At 40.7% G+C, this 25,141-nt stretch overlaps 3 protein-coding genes across 3 annotated transcripts in view; 1 reads left to right on the forward strand and 2 right to left on the reverse strand.

The window, feature by feature from the left end:
• piezo1 (piezo type mechanosensitive ion channel component 1 (Er blood group)) overlaps positions 1 to 6,983 on the reverse strand; it is a 94,629-nt gene extending 87,646 nt beyond the window's left edge. Inside the window, 1 exon segment of the mRNA XM_063874920.1 lies at positions 6,618 to 6,983. Within this exon segment, the coding sequence (XP_063730990.1) occupies positions 6,618 to 6,681 (64 nt within the window). The 5' untranslated portion in view covers positions 6,682 to 6,983.
• A 2,092-nt stretch (positions 6,984 to 9,075) lies between these two features.
• Positions 9,076 to 17,644, forward strand: cdt1 (chromatin licensing and DNA replication factor 1). The gene is made up of 10 exons (XM_063874250.1): positions 9,076 to 9,675; positions 10,198 to 10,347; positions 11,240 to 11,514; positions 13,173 to 13,367; positions 13,531 to 13,676; positions 13,832 to 13,932; positions 14,620 to 14,808; positions 14,976 to 15,128; positions 15,275 to 15,476; positions 16,814 to 17,644. Exons 1-10 carry the CDS (start codon positions 9,112 to 9,114, stop codon positions 16,975 to 16,977), a joined length of 2,139 nt encoding a protein of 712 aa, XP_063730320.1. The 5' UTR covers positions 9,076 to 9,111; the 3' UTR covers positions 16,978 to 17,644.
• A 1,055-nt stretch (positions 17,645 to 18,699) lies between these two features.
• aprt (adenine phosphoribosyltransferase) lies at positions 18,700 to 24,638 on the reverse strand. The gene is made up of 5 exons (XM_063874163.1): positions 24,452 to 24,638; positions 23,645 to 23,748; positions 23,218 to 23,351; positions 20,598 to 20,676; positions 18,700 to 19,533 (listed from the first exon to the last, which is right to left on the reverse strand). Exons 1-5 carry the CDS (start codon positions 24,538 to 24,540, stop codon positions 19,394 to 19,396), a joined length of 546 nt encoding a protein of 181 aa, XP_063730233.1. The 5' UTR covers positions 24,541 to 24,638; the 3' UTR covers positions 18,700 to 19,393.
• Positions 24,639 to 25,141: the final 503 nt, after the last annotated feature.

Below are 25,141 nucleotides of genomic sequence, written 5' to 3' on the forward strand. Positions count from 1 at the left end.
ATACTGTCCTGGCTTTGAACTCTCCAAATGTGCCACGCTCTCAGCAGGTTGGCTCAAACATGCAACAGCACGTCTTTACCATTAAATCTGAGGCGGAAAAAGAAGGCAGCATTTAGGAAAATCTGACTTCGCTCTGCAAAGTCAAGAAAAGGTTGAGGAGTTTTACAGTCGGCAGTGGCTCCTTCTCCTGACACTGCCGAGATAAAAGCCCAAACTCTGCCCCTGATTTTCTGATCTCTGCCTTTCCCTTTTTCTAAAGAGAGAAAAATTCCAGACCATCTGCACTCCTCGCTCTGGATCACTCCCACACACCCCACAGCTCACACACACTCTGAGTATTTCTCAGTGAGCCATGAAGGCTTGTTGAAAAGCTATGATGTGCAATGACTCACTGGCTTAGCAACACTCTTACACAATACACACAGCACTCCCTCAAATAGGAGAATTTTGTTTTTTATTTAGTATTTCAGGGAAGCAGATACCAATTAATGTTATCATTGAGCGCTGTGTGTACCATGCAATGTCATGACAAATTGACAGCTGTGAAAAGGTTCTATAGTGGTGCAGTAATGATGTTCTTTTGTAGGCTGACCAAGAGGTTAGCATCACAACGGCTCCCCCGACAAAAACAGGGGGATTTTTTCGTTAGGTTTCGAAATGTTGCATTAGCACAAATGTTATTGGACTTTTAGAGCGTAAATGCACTCTCCAGAAGTAAAAAGCTAATGTGAGGCTATGAAGGAAGTACATCATGATCACCACCGCTAAGCTAACGGAGGCTAATGTTCAGTGATGATGTTTAGCAGACTTTTTTTAGCCACTTGTTAGTGACCACCATTTTTACCACACATAGAAGCTTCAGACGTTCAACAGTGGGGTATTTACTCAAATATTATATTTAGTAGAATGAATGAAAATCTATGTTCGGCTTTTGTTAGTCAGACGTTATTTCAGCCATCTAACCAGAGCTGGATAAAGTACTCAGATCCTGTACTTGAGTAAAAGTAGAATGGTCTTAAAATACTCCATTACAAGTGAAAGTCCTGAATTCAAATTGTTACTTAAGTAAAAGTACAACAGTACTCATTCTGCACAGTGAATTTCGGTACTATCAGCCCATTGTTCTTAAAGTATTAAAAGTAAAAGTATGCAGAATGGCTCTTTTAAAGTGTTTATAAAAAATATGATATTGTTTTTATCACATGTAGCCTATATGTCTTTGAATCTAGTTTGTCAATGTGGACAAAATGTGTAAAATACATGATTGGTAAGAAGTGAAGTGCTGCATCATATCACATGTGCCTATCATGTGCGTTTATATATGTAAATATATACATATATATGTATATATATATATATATAGGTTTATATACACTGCCCGTCCAAAAAAAAGGTCACGAGCCTGTGGGGGGCAGTGCTATGATCTGGGGTTGCTGCAGTTGGTCTGGTCTAGGTTCAGCAACGTGCCCAAAGAATGAGGTCAGCTGACTCCCTGAATATACTGAAGGACCAGGTTATTCCATCAATGGATCTTTTCTTCCCTGATGGCACGGGCGTGTTCCAAGATGACAATGCCAGGATCCATCGGGCTCAAATTGTGAAAGAGTGCTTCAGGGAGCATGAGACATCATTTTCACACATGGATTGGCCCCCACAGAGTCCAGACCTGAACCCAATTGAGAATCTTTGGGATGTGCTGGAGAAGACTTTGCGCAGTGGTCCGAATCTCCCGTCATCAATACAAGATTAAAAAAAATGAATGCAAGACAGAAATAAATGTTGTGACATTGCAGAAGCTTGTGGAGACGATGCCCCAGCGAATGCGTGCCGTAATCAAAGCTAAAGCCGGTCCAACGAATATTAGAGTGTGTGACCTTTTGGCCGGGTAGTGTATAAAAAGTAACTGTGAGTTATAATTAATTGTAGTGAAGTAAAAAGTACAATAGTGCCTCTGAAAGGTATAGGAGTTGAAGTACAAAGTAGCATAAAAAGGAAATACTGAAGTAACGTACAATTATATCGACAAAAAAACTGAAGTATGGTACTTGAGTAAATGTAAATGAGTTGCTTTCCACCACGGAAACCCATCAGCCAATAATAAATCTGTATTTTGTTATCCATCGTTGAATTTAAGATGAGGGAAGCAGACGTGGTTTAATGCGACTCATTCCTGCACCTCTCTATTGAGGCTGTAACACCCCTTCTTAACTATGAGTGATCCTGACCAGGATATATTGCTTTATGCTACTCTGGGTTGTAAATGGAGGTCAACAGGCCACCATCACAAGTGTAAAGCCACAGGAATGTATGCTTTTTAACATCTTTTGCCAAAATATATGTCCAGGAAATCCTGTGAAACCCACGTTACATGTTAAGGACATAGTTGACAAAAGAACCAGCTAGGGACTGCTAAACACAGGCTACATTCTTGGGACAATCCAAACCTCTCTGCTTTTCCTGTCAGTAAATATCTGTCAGTTCCACTCTGCCTCCACAGGATGACAGTGTCACTACAGAGCACAGCACATGCATCAACCGGCTTTGTATACAGAAATCTAGTGGAAGAGTCCTCCTTTTATGGCTTCAGCTTGGTTTGTTAATCCCTCCAATCAGTTTTTATAACATTTAGTTTTTAGACTTTAACTGTTAACATCTGGGTCATGGGGACAGGACTGTGCATACAAATGAAAGAGAACCCAACAGAAAAATCAACCAATGGCGTAACTTTTTCACTCAGGGGGCGTGTTTATAGGGCTGTCCCCGCTTCACTTGGGACCAGCCACAAATAAAACAAATACCACACTGCAGTGTATAACAGGAAAAGTCTATTGGACGATCTATTTATTTACATTACTTGACCACTTTACCAGCTGCAGACAGATGTGTGTGTGTGTGTGTGTGTGTGTGTGTATGTGTGTGTGTGTGTGTGTGTGTGTGTGTGTGTGTGTGTGTGTGTGTGTGTGTGTGTGTGTGTGTGTGTGTGTGTGTGATTAATGAGATTTGAGGCCTGTATCAGAGTGTGTGGGTTAGCAAGCTGTCTTGGTCTTAGCAAAGGCATGATTTGATGTTTGACAGGCATGTGCAAGCAGGTTCCCTTTTGCAAGGCATATTAAATTAAAAGGATAAAAATCCTCTAATTTGGCTTTCAAAATATTTGGACCCAAAGTAGCTATCCGTTGTTGCTTAGCTTTCAGATGATCTATCTGTACGCTTATGTTTCTTTTTTCATTACATATTTATTATGTAAGACTGTCTACAACAGGTCCACTTTGAGGGCCCATGTCTCTTGAATGGTCGGACACTCTGGTTAATCAAACATGTAAGAACAAATGTGTCTGAATAGAAAGGGATGACGTCAGCAAGTGATTCATTTTTGATGGAAAGCCCCTGCATGCATCAATACACATCAGATGGGTCAGTTTACAGCTTAACTACTCAACAGTCAAATCACAACGAAAAATAAAGTCATGATTTCTGCAAAACCCTGTGGTGTTAGTAAGTCAAAGACCAGGTATAAGAACCATTCAATCACTTCAAATGTTTCTTTTTAACATGGCGAAGCATGTTGACCATGCTTATAATGAGTTGGATCAACTTTTGCATAATCTAATTATTTTGCTAAATTACTTTTATTCCTGAAAAGGACTCATACAATATACACAGCCGTTATTCTGGAGAAGGAACATCAAATACAATGCTAATGAAATGCCTGCCATAATGAGATTGACATATATAATAATACAGCATGTCATCTCCTCACACCTCACAAGTTCCTGTAGATTGCACAAATTTACAAACATTGCATTTAACAAAGAATTATGGTCATATACAACCCACTATTTCACTGGTGTTTGCAGTTATATTGGTGGGAAAAGTAACACAAAAGAGGAATGCCAGAAAGATATGTTCTTATAAATATTTTAAAAACTGGTACATTTCCTTAACCATCACTACTTTTTCTTTGTTTTTCGACAAATCGGTAGCAAACTTACAGAGTTTGCAATTAATTTGTAATAGTGCAACTTTCAGCCACTGATTTTTAAACATCTCAGTTCAATGCTGCTTTCCTACAATGCTTCCAAATTAATTCCCTCATCCACAACATCCAAGCCATTTAGTCGAAAGCAGATTTAAGACTAAAACTGAGTGGGAAAATGTTCCAAAACTGTGGCAAAAAGCATTAAGGATAGGAAATAGCAGTCACACCTTGTTGGCTTTGCTGAGATTAGTTTTACTACTGCTATTCGCTGCCATTTTCATAGGAATTCTATGTGTCATGCAATCTGGTTAGAGCTGGAAATGTTGGATCTAAATGCTGAATATGCCAATTAAAAAAGCTGCTTAGTAGCCACATGGATAAATGGAAAGTAGAAATTGTTGTGGACATGAGCAAGTCACACACTTGCCTTGGCCCTTTTACATTCAATGGAATAGGGAGAAAAAATAAATAGGATGGCACCTTTAAATCTGCATTGGGAATTCATTATTATATCAGAATCAGAATACCTTTAATAGTCCCACAGAGGGGAAATATGCATTGTTACAGCAGAAAGAGCCAAAGACAGCTTAATGTTACACCCAAGATACTAAATATATATATATACAAGACTCACACAATTCCAAAATACATCTATAATATGTATTATATGCAATGTATGACCAAATTCAACCCGAACTGAATGAAAGAGAGTCACTGTAAAGGGGAAAATCAAAGGATGGAGGATCCTGTTACTTCTTCGACCTAGATAATTGTTTGAGCTGAAACCATTTGAAGTCAAGGCTTAGAATAACATAAAAGAAGACTGAGGTAATAACAGCAACACTGACAGGATGACAGGTCAGATGTTGTGAGTAATCTAAATACCAGACTTACACAAGACAATGGGCCTATTCTGTGAACAAGACCCACACCCCTGCAAAACTGTCACAGTTTTTATGAAAATTGAGAAAATCCATGCACTGCATAGCCTATTATATTGTTAAGTTTCATTAGCATCAGGGTTCACACGCGCTTATAGGCAGAGCACAGAGTTTCCCTCTCCAACCCTCACTGAAATATCCCACACTTTAGGATTTCTGTGCAACACTGGCAGAAGCTACCCTGTGACCAGCGAGTGGAAGAAGTACTCACCTGTTAACCTCACTGAAAAGACTGAAACATTGCCTTTAACTAAATGTATTATGTCAACAAATGTTCCATAATTGTATTAGGTTAGTAGAAAGCAATTATATTACGATGAATGTAATATTATTTACTGAAACTTAATATTATAAGTTTTAACATACAGTTATATGACATTTGTTGACATAATACTTTTAATTAAAGTAAACGTTTCAGTTTTTTCAGTGCTTAAGTAAAAGTAATGATAGCGCAGTGTAGAAATACACTGTTACAAGAAAAGTCCTACATTGAAAATGTTCAAAAGTGGCAGCATGTACTTAAAAGTACTCATTCTGCACAATGGCCCAATTCAGAATAATATCAAATACAGAAGTATTATCAGCTAAATGTACTTAAAAAACGTTTAGTATTGAAGTTGGTCCATGTGGATCAAATTCAAAGTGACCCTTTAGAATAATGTATATCATATGACAGGGTTACAGTACTGTGCTCATCAAATGAATCCCACAGCTGGCAAAGGTGGAGATACCTTTAATAACTCCTTAAACTGCCAAGCATTTCAACCCATTATAGTATTTTGTAAAGTATTAGATCATTTATTTTGTTTGATCATATTATACATTTAAAATACTTTAATGACTTTACAGATTTGGATTAATGATGAAATATAATCAGCCCTTAAATCAGACTTTAGTTCACCTGGAGTAAATTCAGCAGCTACCCTGCAGTATACAAAGCCATTAAAACTAGCTGCACCTTTACCAGCTCTGAGAACACTTTAATGATCAATAATTATAAAACATATCAGAGATATTATTCTGAAATGGACCAATCAAACAATGACTACTTTTACTGTCGCTACTTTAAGTACATTTAGATGAGAGCACTTTCTACTTTCACTGGAGGAACATTTTGAATGCAGGACTTTTACTGTGACAGAGTATTCCTACACTCTGGTACTTCTACTTTTACTAAAGTACAAGATCTGAGTACTTCTCCCAACTCTCAGTACAAGAACCTCGAATATGTACAGTACATGACTTACTTGAGTAAATGTACTTAGTTACTTCCATCACTTCTTGTGACCATGTAAATACATTTGGAGTCATGTTTCATTGGGCTTAAACTCCAACCCAAAAGAAGTGATCACTTAAACACTGAATCTTTTGTCCAGCTGAACTCTTCTCAATATCGCGTTTCACAACAACGTAACACCACGGGAGGCGACACTAACACTATTCCAATCACACTGTGATTGTATTTAACTTGAACTGAAATCCCTTAATGTGGCTGAAGTGTTAGCATGTGAGATCCTGTTTGCAGTAACGTCGAGCCTCCAGTAATCAGACACCACAGAGATCCTGGCACAGTGTGGCCAACTCTTTACAGTTTTCCCTCCAGCTGCTGCAGCAGTTACCACCCGGTAGGCTACGAGTTCAGGGCTTTGACACATGCTGATCCTTCCTTTAATTCAAGCCAAATGATAGTTAGTTACCTGTCAGCAGCACTGTGGGCATCAGAAGGCAGTAGAACAGCCACACGATCACCTGTAGATCCATCCGCGCAGATCAATAGGTCCCCGATAATCAGCAATCAATAAGGCTCAGAAAAACTTAACGCGTACGGCTCCATCGCGGTAGATTGGTCAATGTGACAGAGGAGTGAATACACCATCCGACACTCGCTCGTGATCTTCCATTAAAGAAAACAAAACTTTTGTGGAAAGTTCCAACAAAAGTTTCCGATCAGTCGAGAGTCCTGTGTGTAATCTCCGAGCGGCAGCAGCAGCAGCAGAGATCCAGTGGCTTCAGGGCAGTAATCGGGGAGGGAGAAGGGTTTGTGCATGTGCTCCTCCGGAGGGGCCCTGTCTGCTGTTACAGTTGTAGGTGGAAAATGTGATTCACAGGCAGTCTGAAGGGCGTTCATAGAGGAGCTATTCTCCAGAAGCTGCTGCCGGTCACCTCCCTGCACACTGCCACACTGCACACTGCACTGCTTATGACTGCTGCTTACTGCTAACCTAAGCTAATTACACAGATGTGGTATAAAGTGTGAGTACATGCTTAATAAAGACGATTGAAATACAAATACAGATGTATTATTGGCTGATGGTGTGTTGGCATGGGTTTCAAAATGTTTGGCATGTTTCAGTGGTGGAAAGTCATAGCTTGTGAAAAGTAGCAAATGCTGTTTAATAAAGGTAGCGGAGTAAAATTGCATGATTTCCCTTTTAATTGTAGTGGAGTTTAAGCATAACTAGCATTAAATACAAATACTCAAGTAAAGTACAAGTACGTGAGTAAACATACTTACTTACTTTACACCATTGAGTGTAAGCATATGCTTAATAAAGATTATTTTCATATTAAATACAGCTGTATGATTGGCTGATGGCATGGGTTTAACAAATGTTTGACGTGTTTATAGATTGGCATTTCTGTCATGACCATGTCAATCAATACTAGAGCTGGAAATAGGCGTCCCTAAAAAGCCACGAGACAGTATCTGAAAAATAAACACGGGCAGTTTGTGGGTCGTTGGCGCCCCCCAGCGTACAAACACACACTGTAAAAACATGGAACAAGTGAAGGCAACACTAGCACCACTTGTGAGTGTGGAATTATCCCAACCCCAGCAGTAAGGCTCCGGCTTGTGGTTAGGTGTGTTCAAGGGCTGTGAGAAAGTTAGTGGAAAGTCTGTAATAATATCCAAACACGAGGAACAGAGCTGCACACTTTTCCTGCGTATTCATTTGGTGACCCAACCGATTTGTTATGAGAACCTGGGTCATGACCAACATGTGGGTACCACTGTCTTAATTAAAACCATCAGGCTTCTTAACCTGTGATACTATAGTGGAAACATACTCAACCATGAGTTGTATTGAACAAGTAAAGAGTTAAATCACTTATTTATATCTCTTTAAACCTTTCATTTTAGTGATCAGCAGAGTAAGGTAGTTAATTTAACTGTTAAAGACTTAATCCTGTTACTCACTCTTGCTAATGGTGCATTTAAGAGCCCTTTGTGAAGCACAGAGAAGGCTGCATGATTTAAGGTACCCTGAGTTTATGTAAAAAGTATATGCATGTAGATTAAGAGATGATCAATACAGAGTAATGTAAAAGCCGCATTAGAACGAGGATATTGGTGTGTAAATGGGTGTTAGGGTTAATGGCAATCTGGTTAAATCAAACTAAATGTTCTGACTGGGAAGTTAAACTATATTGAAGTATCCTAATCTAGGTTTATTCTTCTATAATGTGTTAAAGTAAAATATTTGATGTAAGCTTAAATAAGTCAAATAATTGTTAATATTTTCTGCTTGGTTGCAATGGACATTATTATTTGCAAATAACTCACCAGACATGTGTCACTCAGAACTCAACAGTTGAAAACACTGGAGTGTTGTAATGGAATGAATATAATAAAGGGAAAACAACAAACTGAAATAGCTTGTTGATGCCTCTGTGTCTGCCATTGATCATTAAATGTGATGACTGTGATGATTGTCAAAAATGATTAATCAGGTTCTTAAACGTTTGAGAACAACATTTTGGGATACTTAAAATAAAATGACCTCAAATGTAAATCTTGAAGTAACATTTTGAGGATTTAAAAAACATTCACTGAATCTGGTGTGAAGTGGAAACGTCGATGTCCCTATTTTTCCAAATTAAGTCAAATTACTTTATATTCCATTTATGTGGGCTTTGTGACACTTGGATAAGATGATCAGTCAAAGTCGTCATACATACACATGTTATACAAAAATATACACATTATATATACATAAAAATATGTTGAATCATAACATTATGTGGTAGAAACAAAAAAAGAACACGTTTAAATGTAATGTGTGTGACTTTAAAAGGATCCCTCCTTTATTTTCCTAGGACGTGGACCGGAAGAGGCGTGGCTTAGTACATTTCGCGCGAATTTTCTTTCTTCTTCCTGCGAAGTTAAGCGTTTCCGGATATCTATTGTGGATGCTCGGTATTTATACCGTGTCGACTTCAGGTTATTGTAGCGACCTGCAGTGTTTACTACTTTGCAGTTCCGGTGACCGCCCGAGCAGCAGCAACATGTCTCAGGCTAGAGTAACCGACTTCTTCTCCCAGAGAAAGAAAGGGATCGCCGCGACTGCGAAAGCAGCCAAGCCGAGCAGGAGCACTCATGTCGGCCGTGACTCTACTGGGATCACTTCCAATGTTCCCAGGACTCGGTCACTACAAAACAAAGGCGCTTTATGTCTGTCCTCCTCAGTCCATGAAGAGTTTGTCCGAATGATCGACGAGGCAGCAGAACTAGACCATGGACCCTGTGTCGGTAACCCTGCAAAAGATTCCCCCTCCAGCCCCCGGACACCGAAGCGGACCTCGGCCGACACAGGATTTGATCTCGGGTCTGCGGTGTTCTCATCCACCTCCAACCACAGCACCGCTAAGAAGAGACGGCAGGCGGAGGTTGATAGAGAGGCTAAAGCTACCGTTCAGAAAGCTCCGAAGAGGAAGGCCAGGAAGAAACTAGTCCTCCCTCAAGACTCCCCTCAGGTAATGTTGGGCTTCTGACTCCGTCTTTGGGACAAATGCATGTAAGCCACACGCCTGAGTGTCTTTTTAAAAAGACAAACAAAAACCCAGATTGTAACGCGTGATGGAAAGTAACATTTGAGGTACTTGTACTTTACCTGAGTATTTCCCTTTTTATAATACTACTAATTTATACTTGTACTCCACTATATTTATTTTACAGAACTGGGTTATTTAAACATTCATTTGATAAACAATACTAAAACCAGGAGTATCTTAAAAAAACAGGTTTGCTGTCAATTGATTATTTTTTTCCAAGATGTTTCACAATTCCTAAATTCCTAAATGGGTTTTTTGTTTGTTTTTTTGCAATGAGTACTACTTAAGTACATATAGCTATTCTTGATGCAGTAATTTTACTTGAAATGGAGTGTTTTACAGTGTGATATCAGTACTTTTACTCGAGTATAGATTCTGAACAATTTCTCCATCACTGACTGTAATGAATGGCACATATTGAGTGTTTGGTGTCTCTTTGTCCAGGCTGCAGCCCAGCCCAGTGAGGAGACCCAGCAGCTCTCAGCCCGACCAGCCCCTGTGTCAGGACGCAACGCAGAGAAACACCTTATCCTCCAGGCCCCTCCACAGAGGAGTCCAGTCCACAGCAGGAGCACTGGAGGACAGGCTTCCAAGGTAATGCACTGTGCCTGGATAGTCTGACAGCTTCACCAGTGTGCAGCCAACACACTGTTATCTGTGCAGTTTGTTTACTTCTCCCTAATTATTGAATATGTTTAAGCATACTAAATAAATAGACATTTCGAAGTTCAACCCAACCCTGTGTGGGGAATGAAGAAACCTACCCTCTATCAGCCGACAAAAGATATTTTTGTGTTGGCCATGGCTGTGTAAAGTCAACATTTTGATTACAGCCGACAGAAAAACAACTAGCAAACGCTTTGTTGATAGAAACGCAGTTAGTGTTTTTTTTCTAGCAGTGGTAGTGAAACAATTCCAATATTCCCTGATTCTGACCCTGAATAAGAGGTTTTCCTGTTTTCCTACATAATGTTTCATTATTAACCAAATATATTTTGGGGTTTCGGTTTTTGGTTTAAAAAAACCCAAGCTATTTGAAGATGTCAAGTTGGGCCCTGGAGCAATGTTGGATTTTTTTGGGGGGGAATTGATGAACTAAAATTTCAAAAATCATGCGACGCCCTCATTTTGATACTGACCTAGTGTACTTAATTCAAATGATAGTTATGGTGTTGTTCTATTTTGGGCAGCATGGCAGTATTTCTTGGAATTATTCTAAATTATTTTTAGACTGTGCTTTCATGTTGTTAAAGGAAGTCATCCAGTGCAACACAGTGGGTCATTGGGTTTTTTTAATGTAGTTTTTGGCCAAAAATGTAGCTCTAATACACAGCGGACTAGAAACACTCTGTAGGATACACACATTCGATGTTGGTTTGGCTCTGTATGTAGGATTAGTTCAAAACAGGAACAACGTTATTGTCACATTTCCATTGTGAAAGTCGGAAGTAAGAAATTGATCCCCATGGTAATCCCTCTCTGTCAGGCTCTGGGTAAAGAGGACCTTGCCGCCCTCAAGTTTCGTCTTCAGAGGATCACGAAACACGCAGAGAAAATCAGCAGCCCTGCTTCAGCCTCCACACCACCCTCTCCAGCTGCTGCCGCTGCTCCCACCAGCACCCCCACACCTGCCACCTCTGATGCCAAGACCCTCAACTCAACTATAGCACAGGCTAAAGAGCTAGCCTCTAAAGCTCAGCGTAGGAAAGCTGAGAGAGAGGCCAAGGAGAGCAACCTGAGTGAGACACAAACCCAGGACAGGTGAGCAACATGAAGCATATCTAATGTGGCTTTCAAAAGTATTCACCCCCTTGGCATTTTTCATGTTTTGTTGCCTCACAACCTGGAAGTAAAATGGTTTGCTTGAGGGTTTGCATAATTTCATTTACAGAACATGCCTACAACTTTGAAGATGTGTTTTGATTTATTTATTGTGAAGCAAACAACAAAAAGGACAATAACAGAAAACTTCAGCGTGCTGAACTATTCACCCCCCTAATGTCAGTACTTTGTAGAGCCACCTTTTGCGGCAATTACAGCTGCAAGTCGCTTTTGATAAGTCTCTATGAGCTTGCCACATCTTGCCACTGGGATTTCTGCCCATTCCTCATGGCAAAACTTCAAGTCAAATCAGAGATTCTCAATTGGATTGAGGTCTGAGCTTTGACTAGTCCATTCCAACACATTTAAATTCTTCCGGTTAAACCATTCGAGTGTTGCTTTAGCAGTATGCTTTGGGTCATTGTCCTGCTGGAAGGTGAACCTCCATCCCAGTCTCAAATCACAGGCAGACTGAAACAGGTTTTGCTGTAGAATATCTCTATTTGGCACCATCCATCTTTCCCTCGACTTGGACCAGTTTCCCAATCCCTGCTGCTGAAAAACATCCCCACAGCATGATGCTGCCACCACCATGTTTCACTGTGGGGATGGTGTTCTTGGGGTGATGGGATGTGTTGGGTTTCCGCCAGACATAGCGTTTCACTTGGTGGCTGAAAAGTTCAATTTTAGTCTCATCTGAGCATAGCACCTTCCGCCATACATTTAGGGAGTCAGCCACATGCCTTTTTAGCAAACTCAAAACGTGCCTTCTTATTTTTAACACTAAGTAATGTTTTTTCTGGCCACTCTTCCATAAAGCCCAGCTCTATGGAGTGTACGGCTTATTGTGGTCCTATGCACAGGCACTCCAGTCTCTGCTGTGGAACTCTGCAGCTCCTTCAGGGTTACCTTTGTTCTCTCTGTTGCCTCTCTGATTAATGCCCTCCTTGCCCGCTCTTGGTGGGTCGCCCTGTCTTGGCAGGTTTGTTGTGGTCCCATGTTCTTTCCAGTTGAAGATTATGGATTTGATGGCGCTCTGGGGGATCATCAAAGATGTGGATATTTTTTTATAACCAAACCCTGACTTGTATTCCTCAATAACTTTGTCCCTGACTTGTTTGGAGAGCTGCTTGTTCTTCATGGTGTGATGCCTCTTGCTTAGTGGTGTTGCAGCCTATGGGGCCTTTCAGAAAAGGTGTGTTTATACTGAAAGATCATGTGACTTAGATTGCACACAGGTGGACTTCATTTCACTAATTATGGGGCGTCTGAACGTAATTGGTGGCACCAGAACTTTTTAAGGGCTTCATAGCAAAGGGGGTGAATACATGTGCACATGCCAATGTTCAGTTTTTGTTTTTTATTTTCTGTTTTTATATATATTTTTCTCATTTCAATTCACCAACGTAGACTATTTTGTGCAGATCCATCACATACAACTCAGATTAAAAAACATTTAAATTACAGGTTGTAATGCAACAACATAGATAAAAAGCCAAGGGGGTGAATACTTTTGCAAGGCACTGTACCTCCAGACAAATGTGTGCATTTTGAGAACATTTCCACTAATTATTCTCCCCTATCCTCTTGTCCTTCAGTGCTGAGCAGCCAGCCTACCAGCGGTACCACAACCTCGCCCAGACTGCCCTCCCGGGGTTATCACTGCCATACCAGTACAAGGTGCTGGCTGATATGTTCAGGAGCATGGACACTGTGGTCGCAATGCTGTACAACCGCTGTGAGACAACCACCTTCGCCAAGATCAAACATGGAGTTCAGGACATGGTGCACAAGTAGGTGGACGGATGGAGGAATGGCTGTACTTTCAGATTTAAATGTGGATGAGTGATTTAATCAATTAATCCACATACGTTGGGATTGGACAGCATACTGGAGGTAGGAGCCGGCTGTCAGGCTGCAGAAGCTAATGCTTGCATTTCTATTCCTCCCCTGCAGGCGCTTTGAGGAGAGCCACGTTGGTCAGATCAAGACGGTGTTTCCTGAGGCCTACACGTTCAGACAGGAGAACAACATCCCAACCTTCACCAGCGGCATTAAGAAGGGCAGCTACCAGCTCACCGTGGAGCCCGTCGTCCCCTCCGGTAAATCACTTTCCACAAAGCATTCTAGCTATTACAACTTGGATCAGTACACCATTCAATGGTGTTGGGATATTTAAACTGTGGGCCTGATTGCATGTTCCTGTGTCCTCTACCTTGTGTTTCTGTACCAACCTGTGTGCCGCTGTCCTCCTCAGACCTGAATGAAGCGCGCCCTGTCCTCTCAGCCACTCGCCTCCTGGAGAGGAGACGCATCTTCCACCACAACCTGGTCTCCATCGTCAAACGGCACCACAAGGTCAGCAGCTGCTTTTGTACTGCTTTTAATAGTACGTGTCGCAATAGTGGTGCAGGAATGAGTCCTACAACCTGGAAATGAGTCAGCATTTTTGCACGGTCCGCTTGTCAATTTAACATGTTTTTTGCTAAGATGCCTGAAATAAAGTGTTTTAATATTTAAGCTTTGTTCTAAAACATAAACTAAATCAGTAAATACCCAACTGGTGAGAGTCTGGAGCTTTTACGTATCTTTAAAATGTCATCACGCCCAACATTAGCCGCCCTTAGCATGTTGACTTTAACTGTGTCTGTGCTGTAGTTCCCTTATAGCGTAACATTAGCAGTTTAATTCTGCTGATTGCATTTATGCTTCCTCAGTTTAAAACGTGCTGTTAATGTGGAGATTATCCTGTGTATCATGAACGTGTCTGTCTCAAATCTTATTCTTTTCATAATTCAAAAATGTAAAAAATATTTTTCAATTGGAACTTTTTTTTAAAGGGAGCTCCTGTGAACTCTTTAATACATAAATACATCATCCCTGCGCCACTCGTTTTGCCTAATCTGGAGGAGTCTCAACCATGGCCATGTCCCACTTTTTCGAGTAGACTGTGTGGGATGAGCTGGGATTGTTCTCTACACTAACAATCAGAAATGACACTTTGGACTCTGAATGACAGATTTCCGTTTACCTCTCTTTCTGCAGGACTTTCTTTCCTCGTTGGTTCCTGTGGTGATGGTTCCAGAGGACAAACTGACCCGCTGGCACCCCCGCTTCAATGTGGACACTGTTCCCATCATCTCCACCAGCTCGCTGCCTCAGCCCCCCCACACCGAGAGACTGTCCACCGCTCAGGAGGTGCTGGACAAGGCCCGCGCCCTCATCACACCCAAGGTACTGCATTTGTGCTAAAAGGATCAATTAAAGTATACTCATTGGGTTATATTGTTGAAATACTTGACGTAATTGAATAGAGCTGGCTATATTTCACTATCGGTGTTTTGATTGCAAGCATTGTTCCGTCAAAGTCAAATGGAATTTTCCTCTCTTCCTGCGTTCAGATGGAGAAGGCTCTGGTCTCTCTGGCTCTGAAGACTGAAGAGAATAAAGAGCCAACACCCCCAGAGAACCAAACAACCCCCCCAACCCCAGCTCCATCAGAAGCTCAAGCCCCAACTGCCCTGAAAGGAGTGTCCCAGTCCCTGCTCGAGAGGGTAGGTGCACCAGGAGGGGAATATTGGTGCTGGGGTGGGCATTATGAACCGGACAGTGCTTGATGGGGACATGCCACGTCAGAAAACCATGTTGTAATGTGTCTTGTTATCATCGTATTGATTTGGGTGCTCTGTTGGTGTTTCAGATTCGGGCGAAGGAGGCCCAGAAGCTCCAGGCAGCCATGACAAGAAACCCCGTCCAGGAGGAGCGCCTGCTAATGATGTCACGGCTTCCCGAGCTGGCCAGGATTCTCCGGAACGTCTTTGTCGCGGAGAAGAAACCAGCTTTGATAATGGAGGTGGCCTGTAACAAGATGGTGGCCAGCTTCAGATCTGCCCTCAGCTCAGGTCTGTAGTAATTCAAAATGCACTTCTACTGGAGAGCTCTTGTTTTGTCATTGACTACATTTCATACATCCTCAGTGCCAGGTTTAGACAGGAAGTGCCCCTCTGGTTTTAAAATGACCTACTTATTCTACATTTTCTGTGTGTGTGTGTGTGTGTGTGAAGCAACACAGTAGACACACACAGACCTATTCAAAGAGGGAAAGCTACAGGTTGTGCCTAATTGCATGACATAACAAAAAAAATGATGAGCCATCCTTTTGAATGGCTTGGTAAGGAGCCACTAAAGAGTAATCCACATCACTACTTGTGGGTATAGCTGAGAATTAGGGCTGCTCCCAATTAGTCGACTAAACGGTAGTCTGCAAAAAAAACCATTTGTCTACTGATTTTTCATTAGTCGAAAGAGAATAAATAAAATATGTGCTTTGCTTTGTCAGCTGGAAACCCCCTCAGACTTCATTCAGATGTGCCTGGTCATTTAGCTAATGCAGGAAATCCAAGTGTGGATCTTCCTAGACATAAAGGGGTGACATGCAAACCCTGCAGGCAAAAGGTTGCCTGCATATCCCAGCCATCGGCGCACAGCTTCTTTGAAGCCAGCATCATAACAAAACACGGAGCTTAATTATTCCAGACAACGTGTGTTCCTTTCTCAGTCTCGAAAGAAAACAGCAGCAGTGAGTCAGGCAGCAGTGTAGCATGTAGCAACATAAATAAACCTATAATATAAAATCATTTTGAGCTCAGAAAACGATAAATTCAAGCTCTCACACATATTTGTCGGTGTTTCATGTGTAGTATTTGTTGGGTTTTTATATTCAGATATGAATTATAGAAACTAAAACTCAATGCTCAGTGTGTGTACTCGCTGCTAAGAATCTTTACCGGAGCTTCTGCTGTTTGTAGCGCTGACGGGCGGTCCGTTCTGTGCGCTGTGACTCGTGCGCTTTCTACATCCACAATTTAATTTATATTTCAAAGGTTAATTTTTCCAGTTTTATTTTATGTGCAGCCAACGTCCCATGTGTTTATAATACCCTTCTTTATCAGCCTTTGAAACTGAAATCATATTTGGGGAAAACAATATGAAGTAAAAAATATATATTAACTCGCCTGAATTGACGAATATTGGTCGACTAGAAAAAGCTTTATTTGAAGGCAGTACTGATGAGAACCAACCTGCAAGTATTGTTTATGTATTATTCTTAACTGTAAGGAATCTAATTGAGCACGTTTGAAGTGACTAAGCTGCATTTCCTGTAGCCCTCCCCATTTTGTTGTCTTGTATCGATGATAAAAGAAATGTTACTGATCGGCTGTCCCTGTCTCGTGAACAGGTGAGATGGAGAAGCACATCCGTCTGCTGGCAGAAGTGGCCAGTGATTGGCTGAAAGTTCATCCTATCAGGAAGGACTCTTACCTGAAGTTGAACAAGAACATGGAGATCAACATCGTCCTGGACAAACTGAGCAGCCGACTGCGAGAGGAGGAGAGGACCTGAGACACAGAGGACAGAATAATGACTGATTAAACGAGTGATGTGGTGACCTCTGGGACCCCGCTCAGGTCGCTACTAAAGGACCTGTAAACTGAAGACTAGCTCCCTTCTGAAGGACTTCTCTGAATAACACTGGTTTGTGAACGGACGGAACATGTCTGATGTTCTGTGGAGTCATCGTCTCTCAGCTCCAGGAGATCCTGGATCTCCGGTCCTGGTATTCCCACCTTCCCCGTGTGTTTTAAAAGAAAAGGTTGTTTTAACCCATATGACGATTTGCTTTGTTTTGTTTCAACCATGAACCTGTTGTGTTGCTGTTCCAGTCTTTTTCTAGCTCTATTTTCTACAATGTAGAACTGATGAAAGTTTACATTTAAAAAAAGTCACTAAATACAAGATGTGTCAGAATATCGTGCCTTTTTCTGTGAACTCAGTTAATTAAACATGACAATGGTAAAGCAAAGGTGACTTTTTACTTCTTTTTTTTTTAAATAGTTCCACTTGTATAAAATGCTCATGCTACCTCTAATTTTATTCCCAATCATTAGGGACATCCAGAAAGACGTACTGCGTTCAGACATGATTTCTCTGTTCTCTATGATACATGACCTATGTGCACATAAGCTGACCTAAACTTGAAAAGAATAAACGAGGACTTCCTGCGGTTGTATTTGTGTCTCCTGACCTTTTGTTTTTGATGTTTCTCTAACAATATATTTCCCTAGTAGTAAAGAGGCAACTGAATTAAACAGCTTGCTAAATGGTCAAAGCACTAATCCATGACGACCTTTTTTCACACCAAGCTTTACACCTCATAGTTAGTATAAATATAGATGCTCAATTATTCAAAATGGTGCATTACCTCTTTCGGAATTGGCGTAATGAGATGATGCTTCCGAGGAATATGCAGGGAGGGGCATCCCATAGTGAAACATTTCAATCATGCTACTCTGAGAACCAGAGTTACACAAGTGACTTAACGTGGTTAAAGTAGGGAACGTTTACTTTTGTTCTGTATATCATAGTGAATCTAACCTCACAGTTCAATTGTTATATTAAATGTTCAGTGCTTGTTATAGTTAGGTTATAAAGTGTTTGGTTATTAAAGTTTTTAATTAATTAATAAATCGTTTTTATTGAGATAGAAACTAAAGACCCAGGACTGCGTTCTCACAATTTATTCAAAACAACACAGGACACACCAGAGACGGGTTGATGTACCTGACTAACATCCTAAATAACTTTTGGAATTTGTGTGAAACGTTGTACATGTTCACGTTCCCCAGATGATGTTCCTAATGACCCCTGACCTTTGCGCTATTTCCATAATGTGGTTGGCATGGTATGTCTTATGTTATAGTGAATAATCGATAACCCTAAACTATATTTCCATAACCTCTAGTATCTATATTAATGGGTATTTTTTCAAAAAAGAAAAAAGCCCACTTACAATAAAACATACAATAATAATCTCTGAAATGTAGAGAAGTATAATTATGAGTATTAGAAAATATTGAAAATAATTTAAGACCACAACTTAGGAGTTATTTCAGTTACTATAGCTACAGAAGCAGAAACACATGGATCATTGCTCACATTAGCTTATGGAAAAACTTAAAGACTAGCAGGAGAATCCCTGTTTGTATTGAACAGAGCAAGGATATATCTGATTGATGAGCAAGGCTTATTCTTTCAGACACATTTGAAAAATGAAATACACAAATGTGGCAGTTGATCAATTAGTTCAGTCTGTAATGTATAAATACATATGGTGAACAGCTTTCATAAGTGCAATAACATCAGTCAGATGATTATTATCCTTACAGATATCTTATATCAACATGTGTGTGACAAAGGTTATGCAGTAAGAACAAAGGCTTTGGAAATTAAAATGACACAATCACAGAACAGTGGTCCCAGTCAGACTGCAGTACGACAGAAAGGCTAGAAACAAATCCACATTAGCACTTTGGTCTCAATACAAACAAACTTAAGCAATAAATGTGATTATAAGTGGCCTTTGCTAAGCTCTAGTATGGCTTTATTGCATAGACAATGTGTGACAGGTAGTTGGAAAAGAGTATAATGATTTAAAACAGTCCAACAAGGCCATGTTTGGATATCTTGTAAAAACACATCTCAAAACCCTTTGAATCCCGTCAAAGAAATATAAAAAGCAAAGTTACAACAATAATTTGCGGATGTATGAATAAATGACCATTCAAAATATATATATTTTAGTGCTTAATGGAATTGCAAACAGTATGTGATTGAAATGGACTATTGTGAGAAGGAGAGATGTCCTGCTAGTACCTGTCTTTGAGTAAAAACCAATGTTAGACACAAACAACATGTTGTCTCGTGCAGCCGTGTCGTACACTGACAGTAAGTGACCCTGGCTCTAGGGCCGCAGCGATCCTCAGTACTGGAGCAGGGAGAACAGCTTGTGTGGTTTCAGTTTGTCGACGCCGTTCAGCTCTTTGAGCTCGATGACCACCATGCAGCCCAGAATGTCAGCCTGCTGCTTCTTCATCAGCTCACAGGCTGCATACAGGGTCCCTAATACACACAAAATAAATATCACTTTAACATACAAGATGGTTCCCACAGTGGGGGCTAACAATCAGTAACAAGTTGGAAACCATTCAGATTTGAGTTTAAAAATTGCACATTTATTTAAAATATAAATAATATTCATATCTTAAAGACTGAGGACTAAAACTGAATTGTAAATGGAAAATGAGGAGAAATATATTCCAAATTAATAATTGTATTATTGGTTTATTACATTTTTATTTTAAATGTATGCTGCTATAAAAACAACCCAGAGACTAAGTCCAAGTCAAAGAGGCTTATTGGAATAAACTGTCACACATGACTTCTGGTTGTACAGTTACCAGAAATATTATATACAGCCATGGAAAAAATTAAGAGACCACTTCAGCATGATCAGTTTCTCTTGTTTTTATAGGTACGTCTTTTAAGTTTTTGGTTTTTTTCCTATTCTATAAACTACTGGCAATTTTTCTCTGTGTTGGAATACAACAGACACCAGAATGGCTGCCAAAAAATTCGAGTGGTCACTTAATTTTGGCCGCGGCTCTATATACACTATATAATTAAATAACTAATTGCTTTTAACTGTTGCATGAATTACTCTGTTTTAGGAAGGAGGGTTGCTCGGCATCAATAACTAGTGGCTTTTCATTTAGCTGTGATACCTGCGCTGAGAGAGAGCTGATTTCCTGCTGCAAACACGGCCCAATTGTTTTCCATGAAACAATACAACTGCTATCTGTTACACTGATCACATGCTCTCAGAGTAGTGGAGGACGGAGGAGCTTTAAGCAGAGGCTGCACAGAAACCCATGTGCAGCCTTATTATCCCTACACGTTTGTTGATGCTCTACCCCCAGCTCCCCAGCCCACAAAGCACTGGTCACCAGGAGCTGGCTATTGATGCTGAATTGTTTGCTGATGACCGTCAAAGTAAACCTATAATGTAACTAAGTGTCAGTTGGAAGGAATTTGTGACATTTTTACCATTTCTGGTAGTTATAATGTGCTTTTGTAGTGAATCCTGTGATTAACACGATGCATATAAAGCTGATGGGATGTCTCACCTCCAGTAGCCAAAAGGTCATCAATCAGTAGAACCTTCTGTCCTGGGGCCACGGCATCCTCCTGCACCTCTACCTCTGCCTGCAGGAGAGGAATAAGACTTTTAGAAATATTGTTCATAACATTACTGCCTGAGGTCATGACCTTTTCCAAATAGACCCTGACACAGATCAGTACAGTGTAGAGGAGGAATCCTGTTTCTGTGGGGGTCCTTTCTGATTGCAGTCTTGCTAATCAGTCCTCCACGGTAGTTTTGTATGATACTATATTATACCGTATGTTAACTGTTTTGTGGCCAGTGAAAGATAGAAGCACGAGGAAGCTATTTGTAGCTCTTAAATGTATTATGTCATTTGAAGCAAAGGAATCTTGAATGGCTGAGTTGTAGCTGGGGAAGAGAAAATGTGATGATGCAGCAGTCATGAGTGGGCCCACTGGGGGGGACAGCACCCAGAATTTCCTATAAACCTTGTGTTATGTCACATTTTTAAAAAGAAAACTGTGTGGAGGCTGCAGGAAGTGACAACTGATCAGCATTTTCATTTCTCTGTGGATCAGCATAATTCTTTTATAATAATATCTTGAAAAAAAAGCTGACAAGCATTTTAACCGTCAAGTCTAACCTTTTAGTGGACAAGTTTACCCTTAGATAAGAGAACATCTGCTTTATCAGTTCTGTTTTGCTAACATGCTGTCCAACAACATCCTTGTACTTTATTTGTACACAGTGTACAGTGGGGCAAAAAAGTATTTAGTCAGCCACCAATTGTGCAAGTTCTCCCATTTAAAAAGATGAGAGAGGCCTGTAATTTTTATCATAGGTATACCTCAACTATGAGAGACAAAATGAGAAAATAAAATCCAGAAAATCACATTGTAGGATTTTTAATGAATTAATTTTCAAATGATTGTGGAAAATAAGTATTTGGTCAATAACAAAAGTTCATCTCAATACTTTGTTATATACCCTTTGTTGGCAATGACAGAGGTCAAACGTTTTCTGTAAGTCTTCACAAGGTTTCCACACACTGTTGCTGGTATTTTGGCCCATTCCTCCATGCAGATCTCCTCTAAAGCAGTGATGTTTTGGGGCTGTCGCTGGGCAACACGGACTTTCAACTCCCTCCAAAGATTTTCTATGGGGTTGAGATCTGGAGACTGGCTAGGCCACTCCAGGACCTTGAAATGCTTCTTACGAAGCCACTCCTTCGTTGCCCTGGCGGTGTGTTTGGGATCATTGTCATGCTGAAAGACCCAGCCACGCTTCATCTTCAGTGCCCTTGTTGATGGAAGGAGGTTTTCACTCAAAATCTCCCGATACATGGCCCCATTCATTCTTTCCTTTACACGGATCAGTCGTCCTGGTCCCTTTGCAGAAAAACAGCCCCAAAGCATGATGTTTCCACCCCCATGCTTCACAGTAGGTATGGTGTTCTTTGGATGCAACTCTGCATTCTTTCTCCTCCAAACACGACGAGTTGAGTTTTTACCAAAAAGTTCTATTTTGGTTTCATCTGACCATATGACATTCTCCCAATCCTCTTCTGGATCATCCAAATGCCCTCTAGCAAACTTCAGACGGGCCTGGACATGTACTGGCTTAAGCAGGGGGACACGTCTGGAACTGCAGGATTTAAGTCCCTGGCGGCGTAGTGTGTTACTGATGGTAGCCTCTGTTACTTTGGTCCCAGCTCTCTGCAGGTCATTCACTAGGTCCCCCCGTGTGGTTCTGGGATTTTTGCTCACCGTTCTTGTGATCATTTTGACCCCACGGGGTGAGATCTTGCGTGGAGCCCCAGATCGAGGGAGATTAGCAGTGGTCTTGTATGTCTTCCATTTTCTAATAATTGCTCCCACAGTTGATTTCTTCACACCAAGCTGCTTACCTATTGCAGATTCAGTTTTCCCAGCCTGGTGCAGGTCTACAATGTTGTCTCTGGTCTCCTTTGACAGCTCTTTGGTCTTGGCCATAGTGGAGTTTGGAGTATGACTGTTTGAGGTTGTGGACAGGTGTCTTTTATACTGATAATGAGTTCAAAAAGGTGCCATTAATACAGGTAACGAGTGGAGGACAGAGGAGCCTCTTAAAGAAGAAGTTACAGGTCTGTGAGAGCCAGAAATCTTGCTTGTTTGTAGGTGACCAAATACTTATTTTACCGAGGAATTTACCAATTAATTCATTAAAAATCCTACAATGTGATTTCCTGGATTTTTTTTCTCATTCTGTCTCTCATAGTTGAGGTATACCTATGATAACAATTACAGGCCTCTCTCATCTTTTTAAATGGGAGAACTTGCACAATTGGTGGCTGACTAAATACTTTTTTCCCCCACTGTATATACTGTGAGTTGTTTAATGAACATGTGTAGAAAAAGAAAGGGATATACAATCATTTCTGGCTTTAGGGGCACTTTGAGTTAAGATATATATCAATGAATACATTAATCTCTACATGTCTGTATTCCCCAATTGACATTTTATTCACAATATAAAAACTGCATAACCAACATTACAGAGTAAAGCTTTTAACAGTATCCTCAGTGTGTGTGTGTGTGTGTGTGTGTGTGTGTGTGTGTGTGTGTGTGTGTGTGTGTGTGTGTGTGTGTGTGTGTGTTCTTCACCTTGCCATACTCCAGATCATACGCCACAGACACAGTGCTTCCGGGCAGTTTGCCGATCTTTCTGATCAGGACAAAGCCAACACCTAGCCTCTGGGCGAGCAGAGGACCAAACAGGAAACCACGAGCATCCAAACCTGCACACAGACACAGAAGGACAACTTAGGGCAGGATATACTGTATGAAAAATGAAAACACCCCCCATCAAAAGTGTTTACATCTTAACAATGTCAGATGTTGGAATGGAAGTCTTAACCTGAACCACAGTACAACCAAATGTTTTTATGAAATATTGAACATTTTTAAAACAACAAGTCTGCCTTGTATGAACCCAGGTTGGTCTGCTCACAAAAAAAAGGCAGTTCCTTGAAGGCTCGTCAGCTAAATCATACTGGTATACACTAAAAAGGGGATTGCTTTGGTTCCTCACCTACGATCAGATCCACCTGCGGGTGGTTCTTCCTCACATGTTCTTCAAACAGGTCGGTCACAGCTGTCAGAGCCGCTGGATCCTTCAGGATCGGACAGATATCCCTGCAGCAAATACACATTACATAAGCAAGTGTTCAGGACTCATTTATGAATGATAATCAATAATAATTTCAGCACTTAAAACAGAGGCCTACAATTAAAATTTCAGCAATGTAAAAGTTACATAAGGCTTCTGCTGAGGGCTGATAAAGTCACTGCCTGCATGAAAAGCACAATAGCTTTTCTAATTTATCTCATAGACATTTGTTCTGTATTGGTGTGTAAGATGAAAATGGGGAGGGGGCAAAGAGGTAGAGTTATTTATTTGACTTCAGGCAGAACTGACAGAGTATCTGACTTACAGATAGAGCAGCAACAGGTAAACAGTGTACTGACTAAATCCCTACTAACACGGTTTATTATGTGGCTGCCTGAACAACGTGTAGGTGAGGGGTGAGAGGAGAGGTGTAGAGCAAGCAAAGCTGTCAGACACCATCTCAGAATGTGACAATAAACTTTTCCCTAGACCTAAGTCTTAAATATATATCTTACATATCCTCTGTAGTGTGTGTGTGTGTGTGTGTGTGTGTGTGTGTGTGTGTGTGTGTGTGTGTGTGTGTGTGTGTGTGTGTGTGTGTGTGTGTGTGTGTGTGTGTGTGTGTGTGTGTGTGTGTGTTTGTGTGACTGCATAACTAACATGTGAGTAGCCATAGATCAGAAGAGTCTGGAGCTCTGAAAGCAGGTGAAGGGTTAAACACACTCTTACCTGAACAGGATGCCTTTCTTCGGGAAGTCCGGGAAGGCTCGGATATGTTTGTGGACCAGCTGTAGCTTGGACTCTGAGCTGGCTGCCATCCTACCTCTTTGAATCAATCTTCTCCTTGCCTTCTTTTTCTTCTTCTTCCTCTTCTATGGTTTTAATGGCGGATCTGAATTCGCATGCTGACACCTACTGTACCGGGGTGTGTTGCACTTTATGACATATTTCTTATTTAAATTGGTGTCATTTAATTGAATACTTTTTGAATAAAACATACTACGAAAATCATTCAAACTATATCAATGATAACTTTTAAAAATAAATTATATTCTGGATATCAAAGCTTCGTTTCCACCAGTACATTAACCCTACTGACGGTGTACACAACATTACGCATTAGCGCCCTCTCCTGGGCTGGAGTGAGCAGCTACACCAGAAAACCCCGATTTACACATTTGACCAAATGTGTATTTCCCTCTCAACATTAATGGAAAGACAATGCACGTGTATTCATTAAGCTCATTTTATAACATATTAAATATCAACAAGGGAATTCAAATTGCTTTACAAAAAACTTGTAACATTACATTCAAATTTAATAGGAAGGGACAAAAGTTGTCAGTTTTGTTTTAAAGGAATAAATAGTTGCAACGGTCCTGCTGTTTTGTGGGATTCCCCCCCAAATATGTAACATAA

This window comes from Eleginops maclovinus, chromosome 22 (assembly GCF_036324505.1).
Source record: "Eleginops maclovinus isolate JMC-PN-2008 ecotype Puerto Natales chromosome 22, JC_Emac_rtc_rv5, whole genome shotgun sequence".
Classification (NCBI taxonomy): Eukaryota; Metazoa; Chordata; class Actinopteri; order Perciformes; family Eleginopidae; genus Eleginops; species Eleginops maclovinus.

Excerpts from the sequence above, each read along its gene's own strand:
- cdt1 (XM_063874250.1), top strand. The coding sequence starts at position 9,112 with ATGCTCGGTATTTATACCGTGTCGACTTCAGGTTATTGTAGCGACCTG. Across the intron at positions 14,809-14,975 it reads GCGCCCTCATCACACCCAAG|ATGGAGAAGGCTCTGGTCTC; the intron begins GTACTGCATTTG and ends TCCTGCGTTCAG. Across the intron at positions 15,477-16,813 it reads CAGATCTGCCCTCAGCTCAG|GTGAGATGGAGAAGCACATC; the intron begins GTCTGTAGTAAT and ends TCTCGTGAACAG.
- aprt (XM_063874163.1), bottom strand. The coding sequence starts at position 24,540 with ATGGCAGCCAGCTCAGAGTCCAAGCTACAGCTGGTCCACAAACATATC. Across the intron at positions 23,749-24,451 it reads AAGAAAGGCATCCTGTTCAG|GGATATCTGTCCGATCCTGA; the intron begins GTAAGAGTGTGT and ends TATTTGCTGCAG. Across the intron at positions 23,352-23,644 it reads GCAGGTGGATCTGATCGTAG|GTTTGGATGCTCGTGGTTTC; the intron begins GTGAGGAACCAA and ends GTCTGTGTGCAG.